Source organism: Cupressus sempervirens, chromosome 1 (genome assembly GCF_028749045.1).
Source record: "Cupressus sempervirens isolate cs-2001-9-10 chromosome 1, ASM2874904v1, whole genome shotgun sequence".
Classification (NCBI taxonomy): domain Eukaryota; kingdom Viridiplantae; phylum Streptophyta; class Pinopsida; order Cupressales; family Cupressaceae; genus Cupressus; species Cupressus sempervirens.
The window spans coordinates 597273012-597289213 of NC_143118.1; the positions used below are offsets into that span (position 1 = coordinate 597273012).

The window sequence follows — 16202 nt, forward strand, 5'->3', positions numbered from 1 at the left end:
GTTGAGAAGCACAATGAGATCGCCATACTCTGATTTGAAATTTGATACGGTGAGCCTTGATGATCTGGTGACTCCCTTCTTGCCTTCGTGTAGCCAATCTTGCTTTAGATGAACGAAATAAGCCTCTTGGTTATCTTGGAATAACTTAGCCGCCTGATCCATCATTACCACTGTCATGTTTTTGTACTGGGGGATATTGAATGCTTCTTCGATCACTTCTCTGCCAATGTTGGCTAACACCCTCTTTCCTTCATAAAAAATAATGTATTTACTAACCAAATCAAATCGGGATGCACATTCCATTACCAATTTTGGACAAGGCAAAGTAGGAGGGAAGGCTGTCGTGTGTACAATTCGGCTTTTGTAAATCTTCTTTGCCATGGGGGATTGTTCTTCCTTCAGTCTATCCTTTAGCTGTATCATGTTTACTATGCCGATATTGGTATCACTTATTCGCCTCACTTTCGAGAAGAAGGTGGTCTTAGGCATCATGTCTTCCTTGTCTTTTTTGGTGTTCGTTCCCTTGGGGTTTTTGCTTGCACTAACATCTACCATCCTAAACACTTATTTCTGCCCCTTCGTTCTAAGTGATATGGACTACCCTTATCGATCTCCAACTTTCTTTCTATCGATGGATTCTAACTTATTTCTGTCTCGCCAAGTCCTATCACTACACTTATCAATCTCCAATCTTCAACCTAGAGGTGGGACTACCACTTATTTCTACCTCTTTGTTACCTTAGGATGGACTACACTTATATCTTCCAACTTCATTCCTAGGGTGATCTAGCTTATTTCTGCCTCGCCAAGTGTCCTATCATGAAATCTACACTTATCTCTCCAAACTTCAACCTATGGATGGGATGATGAAGTGGTGGATGATGAATGCAAGAAGAACATAAGGGAAACGAAACCAGGCAAGAACAAGGTGTAAATTCTACCTTTGAACCAATCTTCAGTTCTAAAATGAATTGAATTTTACTTTAATTTTACCTTACCAATAGCAGGGCTCTCTTTGAATTTGGATTAGAGCTTTAAAAAAAAAAAGAATCAAGCCTCCTTGCAAAATCAGAATTTTGATCTCTTGAAAACTGCCCACACTTTGCCAAAAATCAGACTTTTGATCATGTGTTTCCTTCTCCAAGTAAAATCGCCCTGATCTAGTGCAAAAAATCGCAGCCCTTTGCAAGAAAATCAGGCTCCTTAAAATCGCCAAACAAGGGGAAAGTGTTCAAATCTGCTCCAACAAATAGTCTAGGGCAGGAATTCGTAGCCCAAGTTGGAGGAAAAAAATTGCCAAGGAAGAAAATATTCAGATCTGCTCTCTTTTGAAAAAATTGCCAAACACTTGAAATCTGCCCAAAAATCACTAAGCACCAAAATTTGCCCTTGCAAAATCGCCAAAGCACAGAAAATCTGCTCCTTTAAGAGAAAATCGTCAAGCATGAAGGCTGCTCCAAGGAAAAAAATCGCCAAAGAGAAGGAGGCTGTGATAGAATGAGAAGATGGGAGAGGGAGGAGCCCTTTTATACCATTTTCCCTTCACTCCTCCAAGCTGGCTGACTAGCACCTATAGGAGAAAATAATTAAATTAGTGTCTCATTAATGGTCCTAATTTAAATGCCAAGGCAAAATTAATTTTGCCTATAGTGAAATTTGCACAGTTAATTGCCGGTTAGGACCAAAAATTGCAAAATAAAATTAAGAAAGCCTTGGAGATGTTAAATTTTTTTCATTTAATGACGTTTTGGTAATTAAAATATCATTAAAATCGGATTGAGATCAATTTTTAATTTTAATTCACCAATCTCTTTAAATATTTTAAAATCTCCTAGGCAATTTTAACCAATTTAATGCAAAATAAGTCCACTTTCGATTTTGCAATGCAATTTCAAATTTTTACCAAAAAAAACCATTTTTCTAGCATCCCAAAATCAACCTTTCCAATTTACTTTCACTATCACAATTTTTTTTTCTCCTTCACCAAAAAAATAAAAAATTTTCTGAAGCAATTAAATCTAAAAAATATCATTTTGAAAATGCTAAAGATTATATAATTACATCCAATTTTCAAAATAAAATCGTCTAAGTCCTCCAAAAAATTGTAAATTTATCTTGCCGGGTATTGTTCTAACCATCGAAAAAAATGCCGTTTTTGAAATTTGTTTGACCTAAGGATAAAATTATAAGTTCCGGGAAATCAAGTTAACACCGGGTGAAAAAAGAAATACAACCTCATCCCTCCTTGACCCGAAGGTGTCCAAAGCGTAAAATTTTCAAAATCAAATTTTTTTGGACAACTCTGAAAAATTTGTCAAGGCAATCCAGAAAAAAGGGGGTCCCCAAAATTTTGGGGCAATGATGTGAGAACCTCACAACATATACATTTTTGAAGATGATCCATACTTTTGAAATTTTCACAAAGCAATTTTGAAGTTTTTGTAACTTGGCCAATTTTCTCATATGTTGCTGCCATCAGTGCCAAAGGGGGAGATTGTTCACAATTTGGCTAAGAAGATGTATGAGGATGATATAGAGTTGTCATTTATGGCAACATATACCTCCTATGAAGAAGGCAAAACATGTTGTGATGTTTTGGATACTTGGACTTACAAAACTCTTTAAGTATTCTTCTGGAAAACTATAAATAGTCAAGGTTTTTGCTTTAGTGTGGTTGAGGGAAGGTAGTACAGGATGTATAGACCACGTGGTTAAAAGCGCTCAAGAAGATTCGCTCTATGGACAATGACTTAACAAGGTTGGTATGACATCCTAGATGTTAATCCTTAGCAAAAAGTTATGGGAAACATGCAAGCTGTTGAAGGCCGACGGGTTAAACAGTTTGGTATAAAGGAAGACATTTTTTGTTTATAGTAAGTGTGGCATTGTATTGTAATGATGTAATGTTTAAATGCGCACCTTGTATGATCAGTATTGATGCAAACTTTATGATAGTACAATAGAGTACATATGCATGATCAATTTTGTGAAGAGAGCTACAAAGTTCAAATAAATTTTTGAAAATATCAGCATTGTCAGAAAGGTCTTTGTATCTATACCTTTTGTATATAGGTTACACCATTGTATGTGCTTGTTTGGGCAGTGGGTTTAGCTTGCCATTTGTATTGCAATACCAACTCTTTATAGGGTTGAGGCTTCTAACAAGGCCTACTCTTTTAACAAGGACAAATACATCATACAAATGTAATAGACTCCTAACAAGGTCAATATCTTTCACATGATACTTTTGATTAGTGGATCATTTTGTGGGGTACCATCCCCACCGAGTTTTTTCCTTGGCTAGGGTTTCTCTAGTTAACAAATGATGGTGTTATGAGTTGCATTGCAGTATGGTTATATTTACTTTTTAGTTTGATCATATATGCAACTTTAAAGATTGTTAATAATATCCATAGTTGGGCAAAAGTTTGTGGAACACTGATTCACCCCCCCTCTTAGTATTCTCTATTTCTAACAAAATGAACATGGGGACACTATTTGCAACCATGAGATTGAATTGGTACCACATAACCTCATTAAAGAGAAAGAACCTATACAAATTGTGATTGTGATTAGTTTCTTTAAAGAGGAAGAAATGACATTTAGAGGGAGACTATTTAGTTACGGAAATCAGATTTAAAGGGAGCTTGAGTAGTAGATGTAGAATGCCAAGTCCTTTGCAAAGGATCAACAAGCTTGTGGCGCAACGTGACTGCACAAGCTTATTGTTGGGCAAACAAGAGCCAATTTCCTGGTATTGTGTTAATCAAAGCTATGGGAATGCTGCCCTTGTTGAGAGGAGGTCTCGACGTTCATACGATCTTCTATGTGTTGTTAACAAGTTCTTCTCACGAGGGAGAAGTTCATGGTGCAACCCCTTGTTAACGAGTTCTTTGTGAGGGAGAAGTTTGAGGTGCAATCCCTTGTAAATGAGTTCTCTAAGTGGGAGAAATTTGAGGTGCAATCCCTTGTTAATGCATTCTTCTTTATTGGAGAACTTTGAGGTGCAAGCCCTCGATAATGCATTCTTCTCTAGAAGAAGCTTGAGGTGCAAGCTCTTCATAATGCATTCTTTTCTTGGAGAAGTTTGAGGCGAAAGCCCTTGTTCCACCCTCTGCGATTAGGTATGGTAGATCTACCCATTGCAAGTAGGCATGGTGGAGATGCCTTCTTTTTTGGGAGAAGTCTGAAGTGAAAGCCCTCATTCTACCCTTTGCGTGTAGGCATGGTGGAGATGCCTTCTTTTTTGGGAGAAGTCTGAAGTGAAAGCCCTCGTTCCACCCTTTGCGAGTAGGCATGGTGGAGATTAATTCTTTTTTGGGAGAAGTCTGAAGTGAAAGCCCTCATTCCACCCTCTGTGAGTAGGCATAATGGATGTCATGGAGGAAATTCCATGACGTAGCTCTCATGTTTATTCACATTCTGGGACTAGCCATGGTGAATGTTCTCACATTTAATCTTTTAATTGTTTGATTTGTTTCTTATCTGCTACTTTCTCTCTAGAGCACTTGAAGAAAGAGAATCCAAAGATTCTATATGTTGGTATCAAAAAAGAAAACTTCAAGGTTGTACTTTGTACCAAGAATGTGAGAGAATGAGATTTTATGTACTGGACCTTGGGTAATTATAACTATTCCACATGCATTTATATCTTCTAAAGTAGGTTTGTGGTAATTCAAATCATCTCACATGGCAACCTCTATTGAATAACCCATTTAAAGTTTTGATCACACTTAATTTGGAATTCACTCCATTAATAAATATTAAATAAGAAGTCTTGTGTAGGTTGAAACATGTTTAGAGTTGTCTCTTTGTATGAAGGCTTTTTTCAAGTACTGAAATCTTGATTTTTTAAATCTATTTGGTAACTCCTATGTTAATATCTTATTTACTATTTTTGGCTTAAGCTACCTAGAATGAAGGGATATTAGATACAGAAATTTTGTTGGCTTATAAATTACACTGTGCATTAGTATTCCGCAGGCCCCTTATTCAGTTCTGTCTTGTGTTACATATTGATCTGGCATGGGTTGCAGAGTGTGGGTTCACCCCAGACAAATCCTAACCAAATTTCACAGCATTTATCAAAACCCACATTTTTGTCTTTTTTGTCTTTAAGTTTGACTGGAATACCCGTAAACATGGGCTGCTTTCCTCTGCAATAGGTGGATCTGGGAAGGTGATCATGTTTCATGAAAAAAATGAATACAATATCCCTGCAGCTCATCAATACAAATGTCATCTCTCTCTCTCTCTTCCAATATCAGGAACTACAATTTACACACTGACTTGCTTTGTTTTCTCTGGCATGTATTGCACAATGCTGACAATAGCCATTCTTGCCACAGGTTTAATTCTCTGATTCCTGCTAGCTTACGCATTTTTTTGTGTTTGTAGACTTTGGAATTCATCTGCTTATTTTTTCTTTGACCACATTTATTCCAATTTGTTCCCCAGGTTGAGATATATATAATTTGAAGTTTAAAAAATATTTCTATTAAGTATAATGGATCAACATCAGTAGTATGACTACCTCAGTCAACTATTGTTCAGCTATTACAAGCTCATAAATGATCCTCCATATCAGGAGACACTGAGAGTTTATGTGTTACAGCACTTCCACCATGTATGAAAATATATACAGAGAAAACTAGACAAAAAGATACAGAATGTTACACCATTGATCTAGAAAACCAGGCTGTCCAGGCCCTTGGTCCTTCAGTCCACTTTAGAACTTTACCATTCTGAACAAAAACAGTAAAGGTGTAATGCCCCACCCGGAGATCCTTGGAAACAAGGATTCAAATCAAGCCAAGATATATATATATTTTTTACAAGTATGAATGCACAAGACAACATTAGACAGGGATCACAAAGATCGCAACGGAAGACTTCAGCACAATCCCGGCAACCAACGAATCTCCGAACGCAACTACCCAACTGACACACCCAAACAAAAGCCAACAACCACCACAACAAGATGAGGGCGCAAGAAATGACCACTCATCAACAAAACACCAAGCTAGGGTAAAATGTAGAATTCTGAAATTTGGCTAAGCCTGAAATCCTGAAGGCCTGAAAATTGGCTAAGTCTGGATTTCTGAAGCCTTGAAATTTCCTAGAATCCATAACTTATCTCCGAGAGGTCTGAAACCTATCTCAAACGATTTGTCGCATATATTAAGATATATCTTAAGTATAAGGAATCCTTATACTTAAACGATATATTTTAAACCCCTAGGAAATCTGTTCTGAACTAGGAAGGTGTAAAAACCAAGAGGGTGTCCAAAACCAACTTCTGAACTTTCATCCGACAAGCCTAGATAGCCCCTGTTTCTCGCGCGAGAAAGAAAACTGGTCTCGAGTTTTGCGCGAGATCTTTCACCGCTTCGCGCAAGGACTACTGAGCTTCGCACGAGGATTCACATTCTCGCGCGAGGATTCCCTACGCGCCGCGCGAGGATTTACATTCTCGCGCGAGAAGTGTATTCTTTCGAGCGAGGAAGAAACAATCTCGCGCGAGGAAAATACAATTTCGCGTGAGGTAACAAATCAGCGCAATACAAAATGCAAACAAAAAGCTAAACAAACAAGGAAACCTCCACACCGGGGAGTACCAGATCCACGTAAATCGAGGAATGAACACTCGAGAGCACTAACAGCGAGGAAAGAGGAACATCTAACCATCTAAATCATAAAAGCAAAGCACATACTGAAATAAACATCGCAATGAACAAAAATACATTTCAGAACTAAACAACCAAATAAGTGCGCGGTTCCTCCCAACCGTCAATAGCATCATAAGACCATCGTGGGTCCTAGCCATCCCCCGCGCGTAACATCACAAGCCACGGACCAGATCGTCAGTACTGTCGTAATAGGGATGTCACTACTAAAACATGCAACAATATAAGCATAAGGAATTCTAACATGCTAGTAGTAAAGCATAAGATAATCCTACAGTAGATAACATCTCCTATTACATGCTAAACAACAATAAGCAACAGATGTACTACTAAATCAAATAACATCATCTAATCATATGCTAACCATCATGATAAGGGAATGCATCAAATAAACTAACATCATCTAAACATGATATCCAAGCATTCCAATGAAAGCATAAATCACAAGAAAGCATACACCAGAACTCGAAGTACCAAGTGAAAACATCCAGCAACGGTCGCACTAGGATAAGAGACCGTCTCTGTACACCAGTCCCTAGCAGTGGTGAAGGTAGCTACGCCTCCCAACCACGTGGCACCCATAGGTCCACACCCGCCGTGCTGATGGAGATAATGATCCAACCACAAACACACATAAAACACAACATCCATGGCTAACACTCACGCCAGACAGTATGATGGCTGCAACCAAGAACCTAAGACAATGCAAGGAGTACAGGTCTTGGTCAGACACTCAATAGGCTACTATGTAGGGACTAACATCATGGAGAGTCGCTTGGCATCAAAAAGCCCAAGCTAGGACTTGCGCAGATTCAACATCCCTCAAGGGAAAGGCTCTTGCACCCCAAACCTTTTTATTATCTTAAGTTTTATTACCAGTCACACATTTTATTTAATTTTCACTTAGTTAAAGCTTCCTTCGCCAACCCTCTGGGCACAATGATCACCAGGCTGCGAGGTAGAAGCCCCCTCCATATGCTACCCTACCCTACCCATGCTCATCCTACGACAAGTGCCCGTGGGCATGCATACTCCCATCCCAACTCGAATGATCATAACTTCCGGCAAATCCACGGAAGATCAGGCCTCGCAAGTCACCCAACAAATGTACGCGCACGTACTCGTGTGTGGTGCACCACCATCACGAAGATCATAACACAAGGACAAGAATGAGAACACAATGCAAAGAAAACACCCAACTGAAAGCAACACGGGAAGGACGGATTCTACACGAATCCTAAAGCCAATAAAATCATACATCATTAAATCACTCAATCGGCCTCAATCCGAGAGTATGGATTCTACACGAATCCCAATGATGCAACAAGACCAAACATCATGAACTCACTCAACCGGCCTCAATCCAAGAGTATGGATTCTACACGAATCCTAGCGTTCACGAACAAAAGAAAAGGTCCAAAAGAAACCATAACAGGTGTAAAATCACTCAACCGAACACGTCGGGAGTACGGATGCAACACGCATCCCAATGCAACATAAAAGTGCAAAAGTGGTCTGATTGATATCCAAACGGATCATCAAGGTCCACGACCCACATTGTGCCAAGAAAACTCGAGAAAACAGGGCGGCACGCAAAACGAGGTAAAAACCCCAAAAATTTGGAAAACTTCAAAATTAAAACCCATTTGGCCTTTGGGTTCAAAAACCCCAAAAATCCAAAAATAAATGAAATCGGACACCGTATGCAAAAACGGCCAGCATAACGGCGTAAAATCCCAAACTCTCATCCCGAAAAACAGGGAAATGTTCATACCCGCTCAATCGGGTAGAACTAACATACAGAAACGAAGGGGAACACTAGTTCTCAGCCTCCAAACAAACGGCTACCAACAACAGAAGCAGAAACGGAGCAAAAACAATAAAACAGGAAAGCCCTACCTCACAGCCAAAAGGGCAAAATGGAAAACTGAAACAGAAAATAAAACGCCCGCAGAAGTGGCTGAAAATTGCGGCAATCCAAGGTTTCTCCGAGCTGGATCCAACGAGCCCAACCTCGCGACGATCCCACGCCCGTAGCTCCCACAACGAACAAAACAGTAAATCCTCATGAAGAGGATTTTGGGTTTTACTCTCCAACTTTCCAATTCAAAAGTGAGAAGTGAGGAATTAAATTCCTTTTTGGATACTTATTCACTTTTTGGATGAATAATCGATTAGGGCATTTAACCAGCCAATCTAGTTAAACCCCGAATCGACCCAAACGAAAACAGGCTATTCCTATAAATAGGAATTCATCTATGGCAAAGCTGCCAGAAATTAAAATAAATCAATTAAAAAGCCCGAAAACCCAAAAACACATAAATCTCCTGAACAACTTTTGTGACAAAGCGAAACTCTAAATGCACAGACACGCTTATTGGTCTAATCACATAATGCAAATGAGTTCGGATTTAATAATCACCGAAAGGTTTAAATTAAACATTTAATTAAGGATACGTCGACCATACAAAGGCGACATTGGTAAAATATGAACGGCTGAATCACTAACTCCATGTGCCACTGCTAGGGATATAAATCCTGCACACTAAACAACACGATCAAGTGTAATTGCATATAATAACATAGCCGAAGCAATAAATGCATTAAATCACCTAATTTAACCATTTATTTAATTATATTAAAATAATCTATTTACATCACTCACGTTCACAAAAGGCATAGCAATGCAGGAATGAAGTAAATAACCATAGCATTAAATCCATCATATAGCGAAATCAGAGGTATGTCCAAATACCAGATAACTAGATAACCAGATATCATCATAAAACACACTGTCATCTCAAAATGGCATCATCATGCAATATGATTAACTGAACAACATAGTAGTCTAATATCTATGATACTGGAATCAAAGAGTAACATTTGACCCTTAGGTCATCTCAAATGTAAATCATCACATAAGAACAGATATCTCTCAGATCAAAATAAAACAAGGTAAATGTCCGCAGCACATAACCAAATAATCCAACAAGAACAATCCATTCTAATTACTTAAGCATTTAATAATGATTAATTACTCTGCATTAAAAGGGCATTTAAAACACATAAGCAAACATAGTCATAAACATGACTAACCACTACTACAGGAACCTAGTCCAGTGAGCATGGTAAAAGAACATAGTGCAATCTCTGCACACATCTCAGGGTAATCACGGAACAACCTCATGATACCACATCGATCCTGGTAACCACTGGCACAAACCTCAATGAACCAAAAATCACATCATAATCTCAAAGATCAGAAAAAAGCATAATCGAAGCAACTGATACAGAAACATAAATCTAAACACCTCAACGGTGTAGACCACTTAGGGTCACAATCATGATCCATCACAACAAAAGATCAGCAAGGGTGCATCCATCAGGACGACTTACAAAAGTCAAATGGGAGAGGCACTAAAAAAGGAGTGTGTCATCTCAGCAGTTTTAGGCATGGCTCTGCTACAGGAGGACAAGCTGTACTTGAAGCAGCTTGCACTGAGCTCCCACTATTCTGTCTTTCCTTTTCTTTGTTCTCTCTCAGCTGCATGATGAATTGATTCAAGGCTAGATCAAAGTAATCATTTTCGTCAGCTACTTTAGTGGAGGTGTATTCACAGTCCACTTCCTCTTTGGTGATTTGTGTAGCTCCATTGATCATCTTCATGAACATTTGGTCCTTCACCTTTAGAATCACATTTTCCTGCATAGCAATATTGTGATAGACGAGTCTCCACAGAGACTCAGTAAGGTGCCTAACCCTCCCATTGAATACATAATCATTTCTTAATTTCCATATACATCATAGAATATGCACAGATAAAATAGACCGGAATAAATTACTGTTTTGGTTGAGACTCAAGAGTTTTCCAGCTATCACATGAATCCAATTGAAGCTTCTGTTCAAGACCAACCCAAAAAGTCCCCAGACCTCTCTAGCAAATATGAAATCAAAGAATTTGTGAAGTGCTGATTCACAACATTTACAGAATGAGCAAATATTTATTTCCCCATTAGGTTTCTCTATTGGGAGCCTATGTAGGAGGAGATGCCAAATAAGCAAGCAATTTTGGGTTCAACAGGTCTTCGCCACATATGCATCAACTGTTTGTTCCAGGTAGGGGGGTCAAGGTTGAGCTTCCTTTTGGCATTGAGGTGATCAATAATATCATGGCAGTCTGTGAGGAGCTTGTAGTCATACTTGGCTTTAGTGAATGGCGAAGGGGTACCATCAGGCCATTTCTGCAGGGCTATTCTATCAGCAACCTCCTCACATGGTCTGGGCAGGTTTAGACTATTGCAAGCATCTCTCAGGATGATATGTCTTCCATTGAGATTGAGATATGTCAAACTTGTGCACCAACTCTTGCCAACTGATTAGACTACCTACCTGGATGAGGTCTCTGAAGCAGTTGATCCCTTATTGGTCCACTTCCTAGCAGACCAGCCCTGTAGTAGACCAAGTGTTTTGTCTTCATGAGTAAGGTTCCACCACACAGACTTCTCCCCACAGATCTTATTATCTTTATTAGAAATACTGTTGCCAGTTATCAGGTGCCTCATACAATCCCAGCTTCTCCATATTGATTTAAAGTTTAAACGTGTTGGACACTACTACCTTAAGTTCAATTTTCCCCACAACAAGGTCATTCATGAGGAGACCTTTCCATGTTTTGGCTTTACCAGGGTAGCTCTGATTATGTTATTCCTGAAGAGTATCTTCCAGGGTTCATTTCCTTGGGAAGATTTGGCTATCCATTTTACAGCCAATGTAATCCCCTTCATCCTTATATTCTTCAACCCCAAACCACCTACTTCCTTACTTCTAGTTGGCAGATAGGGAGGTAGATCACCTTACGAAAATTAAGAAATTGAAAGTAATATCATCTATGCATGAATTAAATATGTAAGGGCTTCAAAAGATGCGGAAAATAGAGGGCCGGGTGGGGCAAATCTAGTTGTCACATTATGTTTTTATTAATTCCTAAATTGAGCTTTATACACAAATGTGATTAAGCAGTAAGAATGACCTTTAGCCTTGTCTTAAAACTGCAAACTACTATATAGTTCAATTAACTGAGAGTCTGATACAATTTGAAGACTCATATATTGCCATGACGCATACTTCCTACCACATAAAGGCAGGCTTAGAAAAAAAAAACTTGACTAAAAGTAGTTTGGTTTTTTGGTTAAGCTTTGGTTTCACCTATTGCAGACCACAAAATTATTCCCCCTTAATTATTTTGTTGTACATTTTAACTATCTTATCCTCTATGACAAATGTTAGACACGATATAAGAATGGAGTGCATTGATTTTATGTGGCCTGAATACAGAAGTCAAGGTACCATGTCCAAGACCTCAAATGATAATTGAGTCAATTGACATGTTCATAGACAACCTGTGTAACACTTAAAAGTTCTGGATATAGAAGTTTCATTGCCGCCAAAGGTGTTTCTTACATAAAACATGCCTCAGCATTTCTGCCAAGCTCATCATTATTTGATTTTAATTCCAATAGCAGGACAACTTAAACACGTACCAAGTTATCTGTAATCAATTTTCTTCAACCCTCTTACAATTAATATCATTTTGAATCCATTAGGATTTGAATTATTCCCTTTTTTTTTGGTTGCCAACAAAAATTAAGACAGCTTAATGCATATTGGGCCAAGATTGCTTGTCTAAAGTATTGGGTTGTCCTATTTGTTTTCTGGATGATGAAATGTTTGTATGCAGTTTCTGTATTGAAAAATTATTTATCAGATATATATATTTCTGATTCCAAATTCTACCATGAACTGATATTTTAATTAATGATAATATAGCATGCTCAGTCCCCATGTGTTTAGAAGACGCATATTTCTAGTGTAATGTAGTTAGTATTTCTGCTTGCAGATTTTATCATATATGAAGTTAAACTATGAATTTTTTAATCCCTTAGATCTGACATGGTGATGGTGTTGTTTACATGACTTGGTCTCGTTTATCCTGGAATCCGTGCAACTGACAGCCGGTGAGTTGAGAATCATTGCAGTTATTTCTTCTAAACATTGTTTTATGATCATACATGCATTTAGGTCTTACAGATTCACTTCATTTGCAATATACATAAATAGTAATGCTAATTTCGCACCAATACTAGTATGATATATGATATACTGAAATATGAAGATCAAAGCCCAGTATATCATATATCATAAATTTTTCATTCTGAACTTCAATAGCCTAACTAATTAATTATTTTACAGTTTACATTCAAGGATCTTTCATGATAGGAGCTGTTCCATTTTACTGTCAATAGATTTGTAGCCCTTAAAATATTGGGGCTGTTATCTCTTATTACTGGCATTATTTTAAATATGAATGATTCTTGAATCTTTATGCTTTTCTATATATGCAGCCCTTATTTCATGATGGTACTAAAGAGTGGAGCTGCTGCAAACAACGAAGCCATGATTTTAGCTTATTTATTGCAATACCAGGGTATGCATCTTTTTTCATTGTGTATTCATCTATGGCTGTTTAATGATATCTGTTTCCTCCCCTTCCAAGTTCAATCCTTGAGTCAGCTTATTCGTTTTCATCAGCAGTTTGAACAAAACTTAATTGTTTGAATTGATTAACCTCAAGCTGATAAAAAACTAGGTGCCTCTTTGAAGTATATAGAAACTTCATTTCTTCCAAGGTTATTCAATGCATGCTGGTTCATAACTGGCAGGTGGCAGTAGTTGCCAAATTTGAGTTCGTTGGTCCACTTGAGTATAGAGTTTTGGAACTTAATTTATTTCAATGTATAGTACACCCGATGTTACTTCTAGTGATCTTATCATCAGAAATGCAGATTACACAGCAAGGCCACTAAAATGAGTTTTGGAATCACAGATAAAGCTAAACCACATGCTGATCTATCAGTCTTTTTGAACTAAAGCATTCACTTTTTGCGCTATACATAATGTTTGAGATTTTCAGTTTTTATCAAAATTAATGTGTGCAAGGCAGGGATTCCTCTAGTTAAATATCTCAAAACAAAATTTGCAGAAGGCCCAAAAATTTGTTACAGTTTGAGTGATAGGCAGTTACTAGTTGACTGTTGGGAGTCACCATTCCTTGGTCATCATCAAGGCATCAACCATTGAGGCTTTGGTCATTGCCACTGGTGATCATTACATATAGCATTTGTTCAGCTTGTCTATGGCAAGCGTCCTTGAAGGATAATGTAGTATACCTATCTATAAACAAATAGTATTAAATAATATTATCATATGAATAATGGATACTGAAAGGAACATCTTAGATGTGCTGCTTTATGATGTATAATTAGAGTTGTATGGTTCTCCACTTCCTTCTTGTTTATCAAATTGTTTATTAAGCTATGTTATTGGTTTGTTACATTTTAATTGGTGATAGTCACTTCTTTTAACTGATGTCTGTGACCCTCAAACCACACCCTGCCCACAATGACGTTTCAGGTGTGGTGGGATGGCAGGGAGAGTTCCCAAAAATATTCGAATTTTCAAACATTTCTGAAATGTGCTGGAGAACTAGAAAATGCAATGGGATGTTGGGTTGTCCCCAAGATGGCTGGGGACATCTGAGATATCCCTTGACCATCCCAGGAACAGTCGGATGTTCCCAGCAGCAAGGCAAGCTTTTATAATGCTTAAGAAAGAGACATTCTTGATATTAGAAAAAACTGTGAAATATATCATGAAAGCAGTGACAGTAGTATAACAGCAATAAAAACTTTATGATTGACATATATAGCCAATAATATAAGCTAGACAAGCTATTGATATAAGTTATACGACAACAATTATTCAAATTTTTGAATTCATTGTCAATTTTTTTCTTTGGATCAGTAATCACTTTTGACTGGAGCTTTGAACCAGTGGAGTCACATCTGGGGATTCCATCCCGAGGTAATTTAGTTATTCAATCAGTATTATTATTATTATTATGGTCAGGCAATAACGCCTCTTGAATTACATGGAGCACACAGAAATTCCTATAGAATATCAGGCTCAAGATTCACACCTATCAAGCGACAAATCATAGTCCAATAACCCCCTTATCTCTCCATCTCCTTATACCTCCCTAATTCCTCATATCTCCCAATCTCCTTATACCTCCTGAACTCCTTATCACTCCAATTGTGTGTTGAGGACCACGATCAAGCCACCTGCAAGGCATGAGATAGGCTGCAGGATGAATTATGAGGATAATCTCTGCAAGATCAGAGGCAAGTAGTTGGGCCAGTCTGATGTTGGTATGAGCATCAGGAGGAACAACGGCAACAATGACGACATCGGGTAAGGAATGCACCAATCTCCATGCAGCAATCAACAACAGTTGCTTCATCAAGTGTGTGGGGGCAGGGCAGGAAATTGTTCACATATGCAGGAAACCAAACCAGGGAGTCGAACATGAGACCTGTATCAACACAGGCTTGCAACTCACCGTTGCACTATTGGGTTAACCCCCACTTGATTGTTCAAATTTTAACTCGGTCTCAACGTCAAAATTTTTTAATATGGTTTTAGTCTGTCATTTTTGTCCATTGAGAAAGGGATTTAAGGTGCATTGGTCATGATCTGCTACATGGTGGTATTGTGTGAGAAGTGCAGACAAATAAATATTTGAATGTGTTTTGCATGCAGGTTTCTGCAGACACCTTATAGCATCGTATATATATGGCCCATGGACCGCTGTCCCTGAAACACTGCAATATAGCTGCCAAATGATCTGCTTGTTGTCAGAAAATGCTTTTACTTTCATTTATTCTCTGTTCTAATGTGATGTACCCTTTCTAGAATAGAATTTAATTACAAAAGATAAGAAATAAAATTAGGAAACAAATAGATACTAATAGAACTATAGTATAATTTGTTATTAATCTAACAATGAATGAATATAATATATAAATTAATATAATACATTATCCTATTTTAATATAAAAATATTATAAATTGAATAAATACAAGAACAATTATTATGTCAAATACATAAATAATTTTATAGAACTATATTAGTAAATAATTTTATCAAACAATTATAATAGTGTTTCCCATGTCATAACAAATCCTTATGATTCTAAATGAAAAATAATGCTAATTGTCTTAATGAAACATTCAAAAGGAAATAGCACTAAAGGAGTCATTGGTTCGAGTATACCATATGCAACAATATATAAAGCCGAATCAGCTTGGGTTAAGTGTGTGGCAGAAGACGTGTCTTTTCACCCACGCGACATATAAAGGACGATCTCAAATCCTTGGAAGTCGAAAATCACAGGATAGTATAGCGATTCTCTAGATCGTCATCACTAAGAAGATATTGGCGTGACATCCATGGGAACCAAATCAATGCTTATGTGGATAGCAGATTCCTTTGCGCACATTGCCGGATGTATAAGGAGGTTTTCTGCTATGTTTAAAATCTTCAAGTAGCATCACTCGTGATCCCTGTTGAAGTTTTATAATTGTGAGAAAATATCTACCTGAGATGATATGTCATG

General features: G+C 37.8%; 1 protein-coding gene across 1 annotated transcript in view; it reads left to right on the top strand.

Annotated features, from left to right (window-relative positions):
- The window catches only part of PBS2 (cysteine and histidine-rich domain-containing protein RAR1), an 81298-nt gene that overhangs the window by 12912 nt on the left and 52184 nt on the right, over nt 1–16202 (top strand). The window contains exons 2-3 of the mRNA XM_089832137.1: nt 12699–12701; nt 13089–13171. Of these exons, the coding sequence (XP_089688263.1) occupies nt 12699–12701; nt 13089–13171 (86 nt within the window). The remainder of the gene's footprint in view (nt 1–12698; nt 12702–13088; nt 13172–16202) is intronic.